At 34.1% G+C, this 11263-nt stretch overlaps 2 protein-coding genes across 4 annotated transcripts in view; one reads left to right on the forward strand and one right to left on the reverse strand.

The window, feature by feature from the left end:
- Window positions 1-346, reverse strand: part of LOC105334470 (arf-GAP with coiled-coil, ANK repeat and PH domain-containing protein 2) — a 34318-nt gene extending 33972 nt beyond the window's left edge. For all 3 annotated transcript variants that reach the window (XM_011437924.4, XM_011437923.4, XM_011437921.4), the window contains exon 1: window positions 204-346. In XM_011437924.4, the coding sequence (XP_011436226.3) occupies window positions 204-256 (53 nt within the window). In that variant the 5' untranslated portion in view covers window positions 257-346. The remainder of the gene's footprint in view (window positions 1-203) is intronic.
- On the forward strand, window positions 343-10607 carry LOC105334471 (enolase). Its single transcript, XM_034443450.2, has 14 exons — window positions 343-477; window positions 3061-3172; window positions 3492-3587; window positions 3735-3793; window positions 3984-4053; window positions 4243-4310; window positions 4405-4546; window positions 5442-5531; window positions 7103-7159; window positions 7481-7626; window positions 7816-7955; window positions 8579-8695; window positions 8926-9034; window positions 9351-10607. The coding sequence occupies exons 2-14, from the start codon at window positions 3088-3090 to the stop codon at window positions 9471-9473; spliced, it is 1302 nt and encodes a 433-aa protein (XP_034299341.1). The 5' UTR covers window positions 343-477; window positions 3061-3087; the 3' UTR covers window positions 9474-10607.
- Window positions 10608-11263: the final 656 nt, after the last annotated feature.

Below are 11263 nucleotides of genomic sequence, written 5' to 3' on the forward strand. Positions count from 1 at the left end.
AATCAACTTAGTAATGAAAAGATCTATTTATATAACATACGTAAACTTAATTATATCAGGGACGTATATACGTCCCTGATTATATGTGGTTCAAATAATGAATAAAAATTAAGTTATCAACGTGATCAAAACATAATGTACATATTTTGATACATCTCTACTGCAGTAGGCCTTGCAGTTTATTTTCAGTTTCAGTTTCTTACCGAAATTTAGGAGAATCTTTCAGGCACTCCTTAAAATCTATTGTTGGTTTCATTTTATTTATTGATTTGCGTGTTCCTCAGCTTACATGATCCTTAACTGCTGCATAAAAAAAACCATGTTTACATTTTCACCACAGATGATTTGCCTCCTACTTCCATGTTAATAACCCGTTATGACGCCAGGTGACGCTTTGGTGCAGTTGCACGAGAGTTCACACGAGATTTGCCTTGACAAATTGATCCAACTTCCGACTCGTGAAGCTACAGACAGTTGGTATGCCCTTCATTTATTTTCAAAGTTTTCTTTGTTGTTTATTTAAATTATGGAAATGAATTTCATTGCATATTCATTTATTTATATTTTTCTAACAAAATTGATTGTTCAAATGAAATGTCACCCATGAAAATAGAGGATACGTGGGAGACCTTGAATAGGTCGTGTGCAGTTCACCTTCATTGCTCATTATGTCTTTTGTTCTGGCTCAAGGCCATTGGATATATTGTTAAATACAGATGCAGGATATGTCAGATTGTTTTATAGTGCTACGTCGACTCTATGATATAGAAATAATAAATTTATAATTGATTCAATTTTCAAAGCTATTTTAATAAATAAAAGATGTACTGCTATATTAATATAAGTTCAAAATCTTCCTCAAACGTAGAAGTAGAGCGGGGAAAGGAAGGTTAATTTCAGATTGCCAAAATCATACACTTTTACACGCATTCTTTTCTATATGTAAAAGAAAGCCTGAGATGCACATTATCAGGATGCTTTAAATATTATAGTTGTTTAACATTTCATTTTTGTTTGGGAAAAACTTTATACGTTTTTAAACCGGGTTTTCCAAAGGAAAAATTCTGTTATTGAAATGATGAAAATGGCGGGTGGGTGGGTGGCTTCCAAAAGGGTACCCTTATTGTACGGATAAATCCTCCTACAGTTTTCAAGATAGGAAGTTCTTTTTCAGACCAATTGTACATATATTAAAGGTGTGCATATTGCTAGGATTTTGGAGAAAAAAAAGTTTTGGCAAAAATATTGCATACAGATTATCTTATTTCTCTGGATAGGTAGTGCTTATCAATTCAGGGTTGACAAATGGATTATGGATATACTGTTCAAACAACAGAAAACCTGGTTTGCTGTCACATTGACAGGTTTTCTCTTTGTAATTTTTCTTCTTTTATTATACCCCCCGCAAACGAAGTTTGGGGGGGTATATAGGAATCACCTTGTCCGTCCGTCCGTCTGTCCGTCCGTCCGTCCGTCCGTCTGTCCGTCTGTCTGTTCGATTCGTGTCCGGTCCATATCTTTCTTATGGAGAAACATTAGAAGTTCTTACTTCACACAAAGAATGCTTATGACCTAAGGGTGTGTCATGACCTTGAACCAAGGTCATTCGGGCAAGGTCAAGGTCACCAACAGAAAAAGTGCAAAATTCGTGTCCGGTCCATATCTTTCTTATGGAGAAACATTGGAAGTTTTAACTTCACACAAAGATTGCTAATGACCTAAAGGTGTGTCATGACCTTAACCCAAGGTCATTCGGGCAAGGTCAAGGTCACTGACAGAAAAAATTGCAAAATTCGTGTCCGGTCCATATCTTTTTAATGGAGAAACATTGGAAGTTCTTACTTCACACAAAGATTGCTTATGACCTAAGGGTGTGTCATGACCTTGACCCAAGGTCATTTGGACAATGGCAGAAAAAAGTGCAAAATTCTTGTCCGGTCCATATCTTTCTTATGGAGAAACATTGGAAGTTCTCAGTTCACACAAAGATTGCTTATAAGATAAGGGTTTGTCATGACCTTGACCCAAGGTCATTTGGGCAAGGCCAAGGTCACTTGCAGAAAAGTATAAAACTCGTGTCAAGTCCATATCTTTCTAATGGACAAATATTGGAAGTTCTTAATTCACATCTAGAATGCTTATAACCTGAGAGTATGTCTTGACCTTGACCAAAGGTCAATTGAGGAAGTTCAAGGTCATTGTTAAAAAAAAACAAAAAAAAAATCGGGCTCAGTATACCAATAATTCAAAATTGGAATTTCGTTTGATTCGAGTCATGTTTGTTAACATAAGGATGCAAATGTCCTCATGCATTAACAGTTAACTTGAACTAAAATGGAATTTAAAGAATAGAAATTGGTTTGTGTACTCATATAAGCATTAACAGTTTTAAAAAACAGAGCAGTTGTTATTTATAGAAAATGGACGATGAAATAGATTCATTCAATATTTTCTATAATAGAAAAAATACATGAGTTATGATTTTTCTTAGCGGGGGGTATCAATTGTGAGCTTGCTCACAGTACCTCTAGTTAATAATAGGAATACTTAAAAATCTGAAAAATTGATATCATAGCAATTATTATGTAAGTGTAATTATAGAATTAACTCATTAACTTAAACAGTTCTGAACAAAGTGGAACTATTCTGGGACACGATTGAACATATTCAATTTTAACTTAATGAAGTTGCTAATCTTTTGTGCAACTTGAATCTTTACTTGTATTTTGTATACAACCATATTATAAGTCGTGTTAATGAAGTTGCTAATCTTTTGTGCAACTTGAATCTATTTACTCTGTGCAGAATTGATATCATGTTTACTTGTATTTTGTATACAAGCATATTATAAGTCTTGTAGTCAGGAAAAATATGCTAATCATGCTCCAATTTATGACTGTAAAACTGCACACGTAAAATGAATCATTCATTAAATCTGTGGCAAGTTTAACATCATCTCCCTTCAAGGAGAAACTATTTCCTGTTTTGAAAATTAATGCATATAACATATATCTGTATTGCAATGCTTATATAAATTTAAATCTATTTCAATGAATATAGACAGGGGCACCACATCATTTATCCACCATGCCAGTATCAAAAGTGTTTGCTCGTCAAATTTTTGACAGCAGAGGTAATCCTACAGTGGAGGTTGATGTAGAAACAGAAAAAGGTAAGTTTAGCTTTGGTGAATTTCTTCTTACTTACAATGTCTATAGATTGTTAGAAAATATGACAGACTAAATTCTGCAAGGTGGGGGTGGGGTGGGGGGTGTTGCAAATCATAATAAAGATCTCCAAATGCACCATGTCTGATACCACTCAGTTGTTTCCAAATATGGATACTGAGTAGTGACAAAATCTACAGAAACTTGATTCTACAATTTGCCACAATTGTGATGATCCCATCATTTAACATGCACTATCACTTGTAAGAGATAAAGTATGGTACTTTTTGTGCATGTGGTATTGTGATATTTGCTTCATTGTAGGAATGTTCAGAGCAGCTGTGCCCAGTGGAGCTTCAACAGGAATTTATGAGGCTTTGGAAATGAGAGATAAGGATCCCAAGTTCTACCATGGCAAAGGTAGCTAATACACAAGAATAAAAATACAACTTTCTAATGCTAATGCTACAGTTGTAAAATTAAGAAAACTGCATTCAAATCAAAATACAAATTTCAAATTGATGTTGATTCATACCTATGTAGTAATTTTTTTACCTTACTTTTCAGGTGTGTCAAATGCCATTAACAATGTTAACAGCGTAATTGCACCAGCTCTTGTCAAATCTGTAAGTTAAAAAAGTTTCTAGATGAGTGTATATCGGTAAACAATATTTTTTTTGTGTGCAATTTAGAATAGGAGGAAAATGGTTCTCTCAGTAAGAGGGTATGAAAACTGTAAAAGCCATTTTATTATTATTGTTTAATCATGTGTTCTAGAGGAATTCATATTACAATTTAATTCATTTTCTTTTGCAGGGTTTGGATGAAACTAATCAAGAAGCAGTAGACAAGTTTCTATTGGACCTTGATGGAACAGAAAACAAAAGTGTGTGAATTTGATATAAGGATTCCTATGTTATAAAACAGTAAATATACTAAAAATCCAGGAAAGTTAATATGATAAGTATAATGTCAAGGTGAATAATTTTACGATTGAAACAGTATCTGATTATAAACATATAGCATTTTATAATTGCTGTAGTGGTTTTGTATTGTGTTGGTTTTTTTTTCTCAGGTAAATTAGGTGCAAATGCTATTCTTGGTGTTTCCTTAGCTGTCTGTAAAGCTGGGGCAGCCAAAAAAGTAAGAAAAAACTCATAATCAAACATGCAAATTAAAAATTCTTAAGCAGCAGACTGACCAATTAAATTAACTGTCTCTCACGTTCTTTTGCCAGGGAGTCCCCCTCTACCGTCACATAGCCGATCTTGCCGGAAACAAGGAGGTCATTTTGCCAGTCCCAGCATTGAATGTTATCAATGGAGGTAGCCACGCGGGAAACAAACTGGCCATGCAGGAGTTCATGATCCTTCCCACAGGTACCCACATATTGACGCATACCGTAAACATCAAATGATTTGGTTAAGGTGTACGAGTGGAATCAACAATAGCAAAGCTTTTACTATCACTGAGCTCACATACAAATTAAATATACATCCATTTCAAGCAAGTGATTTTGATATTAAGAACTGTAAGATTGATGGCATTTTTCAAAGTAGATTCCTATTAATTTGCTTCTAGAGTTCATATCAGTAAAGAAGTGTTTTTAACTAAGTTTTTCAAAAGAAAAATCCTGTGATTAAAAATGGCGGGCTAGCAGTCGGGCGGCTGCCAAAAGGGTACACTTATTGTATGGATAAATCCTACTACAGTTTTCAAGACATGAAGTTGTTGTTTTGCAGATCAATTGTACATATATCAAAGATGTGCTTATTGCTTGAATATTGATTTTTAGTAATTTAAAAAAAAACAGCTGTTGAACTTAGTCATTTTCTTGCAGAATATTGCATATAAAGTATCCCATTTCTCTGGATGGGTAGTTGCAGAATATTGCATTTAGGGTATCCCATTTCTCTGGATGGGTAGTGTTTATCACTTTTGACAAATGGATTATGGATACTGTTCACACAAAAGAAAATCTGAATTGCTGTCACATTCACAGCTTTTCTATTGTTCCAAGGTTACATAAGTGTTTGGAATAAGATGTTTTGTACATTGTATTTCAATGTTAATACTAATGTGATATCAGAATTACTTTTAAAAGATAATTGACAATTGAAGAAATGTAATTCATTAGGAGTTTCTTTCCTGAAAGAGTAGAGTATCTATATTGGGATTAATTTGATTTAAAAATTACTTCCCAAACTGTATCAGTACCTTAAAGATAAGATGTGTGTTTATTTTTATAAGTCTGTTCTTGTTTATTCTCTGTAGGTGCTAGCTCATTCAAAGAAGCAATGAGAATGGGATCAGAAGTTTATCACCATTTAAAGTCTGTTATTAAGAAGAAATATGGCCAAGATGGTGAGTCTTGTTTTATGTACACTTCTTTTTTTTTTTGCCAAAACATGTTGAAGTACATGTACTTGTATTTACATTTTCCTTGAAGAATTAGTGTTTCCATAAGTCTTCGGGTATTGCACAATGTACATGTACATCACCACCAGTACTTTTCTGATTTTTAACCGGGTTTTCCAATGGAAAAATCCGGTTATTAAAATGGTGAAAATGGTGGGCGGGCGGGCGGCTGCCAAAAGGGTACCCTCATTGTACGGATAACTCCTCCTACAGTTTTCAAGATAGGAAGTTGTTCTTTTGCAGATCAATTGTACATATATCAGAGGTGTGCATATTGCTAGGATTTTGATTTCTGATTATTTATGAAAAAAATACCAGCTTTTGAACTTAGTCATTTTTTGGCAAAATATTGCATATAGGGTACCCTTTCACCTTATCCATTTCACTGGATACGGGTTGACATGGGTTATGGATACAGTTCACATAAAAGAAAACCCGGTTTGCTATCACATTGACAGCTTTTCACTTGTTAGAATCCATAAGCTCGGTGCTAAAATTGGGAATTTTTAAGGTAGTCCTATACTCGTCTATTAATGGGCTCAATCATTAAAAGCTTAGCTTTAAATGATAAATATACATTCTAGCAATACATATACAAAAGAAAATATGTATGTTTACATGCTAGTTTGTTTGTTATCACCTCTCAGACGGATGTACCCCCTTGCGAAAATTATTGTCAATTATGAAATTTGCCAGACGTCTGTTTTTCATAAAAATAATTACCAATTTTGGAAAAATTAGAACTGAACATACAAAATAGAGTAGAAATATTTATTTAAGCCATATCTCATCAATGATTTTGCGCAAATTTCTGTAAGTAAGTACGCTTTATGGACCTGATGTATCAAAATAGAAAACAAAAAATGCAATGCTAATATCGCGTTTGGTAATTTTTTTACTTTTTTATGGACTTAAACTTAAATTCATGGTGTTAATTCTATAGATTGACGTCTTACAAAAAAAAATTTGGTAAAATAAATTATATGTTGACGGACTACTTTTCACGCTATAAGCTCTAAACCAAGTAGACCCTGACGAAAAAATCCGTATAAGTCACATTTTGCTACAGTTTTCTGCCTAGATCTGTCAACAATGTTAGATATTATTTAAACATTAATTAATTGACGATTGATTAAATTCGAAATAGCTTCTGTCTCTAAATTTAAACCGGTTTTAGTGAAAGAAAAAGAAAAATTCGGGGGGGGGGGGGGGGGGGGGGGGGGTCAAAACAAAGAAGATATAAGCATACCTGAGATCCTGGTTAATCAGAAACTTTGTTTTTCATTTTACTTTAACAGAATCGAGTTTCTCAACATTAATCATTTCTATCTCTCATAGAATACATATATTACCATTCTAATTGCTTATTATTGTCATTGTTTACAACAGCGATCTAGAGTAAAATCAATACCGGGTATCAAAAACGCTGTGTAAAAGTCGAACCAATATTGTAAAATCCGTATAATGACGTAGTGCGATACTCGGACTACTTTAAAGGATTTTGTTTTATTTTACAGCCTGTAATGTGGGAGATGAGGGAGGATTTGCTCCAAATATTCAGGATAACAAAGAAGGTAATTTAGTAATTTTTTTTTTTACTTCCTGCAATCCAAGAAATAATGCTTTTTCCCATATGAACCCAACTGGAAGCTGAAATAGTTTGCCAGTGCATATTGAAAGGTGGATGCAAGCTGATTGCAAGATTATTTATACCCAGCCGCAATATACTTCCAAAACTTTTTTTAAAATGAATTCAAATAAGATATATGGACAGAAAAATACAATACCAAAATAATGATGCAAATAGAGAGAGTGGAATGTTTGTACTTGTTTGAAGTTTTATTGTATTATTACATGTACTGACTACTGATAATTTTTCTTGTTTTGTTACCTAGGTCTGGACCTATTGGTTGAGGCCATTGAGAAAGCAGGATACACTGGCAAAATCAAGATTGGTATGGATGTTGCTGCGTCTGAGTTTTTCAAAGAATCCAAATACGATTTGGACTTCAAAAACCCAAAGTCTAATCCAGCAGACTGGGTAGGTATTTATATTTCCATCAAAATGAAGTAGAGAGTGTCAAAATTTGAATTTCAGCAGTAGGATGTAATTGTATTTTTATGTAATTTTGGCTCATATTAATTGCATGTATATGATTGTAACCAGGTTTACTGTTACATGTATTATAAAAATGCATAGAACTGCAATGTGAATGACTTTGCTTCGCAGATAAGCTCTGACCAGCTGGGTGACCTGTACAGACAATTCATTAGTAACTATCCTATTGTCTCCATTGAGGATCCGTACGACCAGGATGACTGGGAGGCCTACACAAAACTCACAGGATCTGTACAAATTCAGATCGTAGGGTCAGTATCCGTACAAATCCAAATCGTAGGGTCAGTATCCGTACAAATCCAAATCGTAGGGTCAGTATCCGTACAAATCCAAATCGTAGGGTCAGTATCCATACAAATCCAAATCGTAGGGTCAGTATCTGTACAAATCCAAATCCAAATCCTGGGGTCAGTATCTGTACAAATCCAAATCGTAGGGTCAGTATCCGTACAAATCCAAATCGTAGGGTCAGTATCTGTACAAATCCAAATCGTAGGGTCAGTATCCGTACAAATCCAAATCGTAGGGTCAGTATCCGTACAAATCCAAATCATAGGGTCAGTATCCGTACAAATCCAAATCGTAGGGTCAGTATCCGTACAAATCCAAATCATAGGGTCAGTATCCACACATGGTGGAAAAATATTTTATATGTTTAGTTTATTAAGTTCTGTATTTCATTCATGTTATACATACCATGTGTACAATGAACAATGTGTGTGCAATACAAATTCAAGATTCCCTGCTACATTCAACTTCAAGCTGCAGTTCAGGAGTTTGACAATTTATCTCCTTAGCTGAGAAACCTTAACATAACAATTTTTTTTTATTAACATGTTTGAAATTGATGTATGTATTTAATTTCTTTTTTCAGAGATGATTTACTGGTCACAAATCCAAAGAGAGTCCAGAAGGGAATTGATGTGAAGGCCTGTAACTGTCTGTTGCTGAAGGTCAACCAAATCGGAAGTGTGACCGAGTCCATTCAGGCGTAAGTCATTAAGAATCACTCTGATCTCACAATGTTAAAATTCTAGTACTGTATAACTAAATTTACAGGTCATTATTTATAGTAATGCATGTTTAATACTGAAATATTTGCCATGTTTATACCTGAAAGATGTCTAGAAGTTTTTAGATGTGTAATAATATGACTTATTTTAGTCACACAGTATACATGTAAGTACTGGTATATGTGTGAAGTTGTACATGTAATTACAGGTGGAAAATGTCCAAGGAAAACAACTGGGGTGTGATGGTGTCTCACAGGAGTGGGGAGACAGAGGACACTTTTATTGCTGACCTGGTGGTCGGTCTGTGCACTGGACAGGTAAGGAATCACATTACTGCATTACAGGTAATCTTCTAGTTTTGGACTTTAAGTCATCATTCAGCAGATTATTTGATAACAGCACAAGAATTGTCATGAGATCATGCTCTTTGGTGTCGGAGGATGGTTTTAATGTAACTAGTAGTAGCTTTTTAGTTTCTGTTATTTAAAGGACATTGTTTGGGGAAAACCAGAATATGATAATTGCAAAGCTGCTGATTTTGATTATTTATTGTAAATGGTACAAGATATTGGTACATTCACCTTTGATTTATTCCAATAAGATTGGTTTACAGTGCTACATGTTCCTTTTTAGATCAAGACAGGTGCCCCATGCAGATCTGAGCGCTTGGCAAAGTACAACCAGATTCTCCGCATTGAGGAAGAGTTGGGGGCAGGAGCCAAGTTTGCTGGGGAGAAATTCCGCTATCCTTACTAAAAACTTCAGCATAATCTCTAGACTTTTTTGTTTGAGTTTAGTAACAAATTGTTGTATTTATGAGATTTTTCTACTTTTTGTTTATTTTATTGGGTTAAATATCACCTCCTAAGTTTGAAAGATACATGTATTGTCAGATACTTACGGAACAAAATAACATTCCAAGTAGAGAAAGAAGAAGACCTCAATGTGACAGCATACTCAGCATTAAACCTCTATTCATCATTGATGCAGTCTGTTTTTCCTCTTCTGTTGTTTTCATGTGGTACAGGTGGTGCAGTATGGAAGTTGTTCTGTCCCAATGTACGTAATAAAGGTCATTGTTGGTTTGTTGAAGTAGATAGATGATTTATCTATTCACTGTGATTACTTATTGGAGGCATTGGAAACGGATGAATTTAATGTTTGTTGCTTGTTTAAAATAATATTTGATGGTTTGAACCCTAATATAATGAATTTAGTTGATACATGTTATAAGTTATTTCAGTCAATTACCTCCCTTTGAAAAACTGTTGATTTTATTTTGTATGAAGACAGCTCCTTATCCTGTATTTGTTGAATGTTATTAAACAGGAATGCAGTTTATTTCAAACTGAAGTGGCAACTTTAAAAATGAATGAGTGTGCTTTTATAGAAGTTTGTGTCCAGTTAATATTTTGATTTTATTATCATTTGTCAGTTTTATGTGTTTATTAACATACCACTAATGTACAGTAAGTGTGAATAAATAACGAAGTGAACGATGATGTATGAATGGGGTTCTGTGTACATACAAACCCATCTCCCAGCGCAGAAATAGTGCTATGAGTTTTGTCTGACAATGGCAATCTCCAATTTCTGTTCCTGTTGTGTGAATGATTGAATGTGTTTGTGTGCTTGATTTTGAAGTTGCCATTTGTAGCGTTTCACGACACAAGTTAGGATTTTAGACATAGTGAAAACCATAGGGGTTTTTATTTTACTGGATTGATATTTATGGTCGTTGGGTCTGCTGTCATGTTGGGTTTTTCAGATTAATGTCATACTGTATCCTACTTGCTAAATGAGAAAAAAGAGTTTATTTGGCCTGCTTACTGCTTGTAGTTAATGATTAGTGTTTGTACAATAGTTACAAAATAAAAGGCTTTGCATGTACTATGTTTCTGTTCTATTTTATCATACTGGGTAATGATTAAGTCACACATGGGTTTTAATTAAGTACGTCATTGGGTATTTAAAAAGTTCCTTTCAAGAGGAGATATGTGAAGCAATACTTGAGCACACTATTTCAAAACCTTTTGGTAATTTGCAGTTCATCTTTTATTTCATTCAGATTCATGATCATCAGATTTCGCTGCACAAGTATTTTACAGGCTCATTCCACAGAGTTCATTTGACAGGGCAACCCGCAGAGTTGGCAAATTAAAGATTAAACTTGGTTCCAAGGAAAATATGTTCTCAGTTTGTCCGAATATAAAACATAGTGCTAAATAAAGTAAAGAACGAGTTATACATAGGAAAGCTGTTCTCGGAATACATAATGAATAAACCTTTATAAAATACAGCCTCTCGAAATTTATCAGCCAAAATGTTTTGTTATACTTTCATGTTAAATACTGAAATCTGATTGGTTAAGACGCAGTTAATAATATTTACTATTACCCTCAGCGTTAGCAACGCACTTGGCAACGGGTAATATTAAAAAATATTACATGCGCGAAAATTATGCGCGTACGGTTCGCTGTAGAATTCACGTTATTCCTATATAAAAGCAGTAAAATTTTCTTAAAAATTTTAAAAAAGACATTCAG

Source organism: Magallana gigas, chromosome 3 (genome assembly GCF_963853765.1).
Source record: "Magallana gigas chromosome 3, xbMagGiga1.1, whole genome shotgun sequence".
Lineage (NCBI taxonomy): Eukaryota > Metazoa > Mollusca > Bivalvia > Ostreida > Ostreidae > Magallana > Magallana gigas.

Excerpts from the sequence above, each read along its gene's own strand:
- LOC105334471 (XM_034443450.2), top strand. The coding sequence starts at position 3,088 with ATGCCAGTATCAAAAGTGTTTGCTCGTCAAATTTTTGACAGCAGAGGT. Across the intron at positions 4,054-4,242 it reads TGATGGAACAGAAAACAAAA|GTAAATTAGGTGCAAATGCT; the intron begins GTGTGTGAATTT and ends TTTTTTTCTCAG. Across the intron at positions 5,532-7,102 it reads GAAGAAATATGGCCAAGATG|CCTGTAATGTGGGAGATGAG; the intron begins GTGAGTCTTGTT and ends TTTATTTTACAG.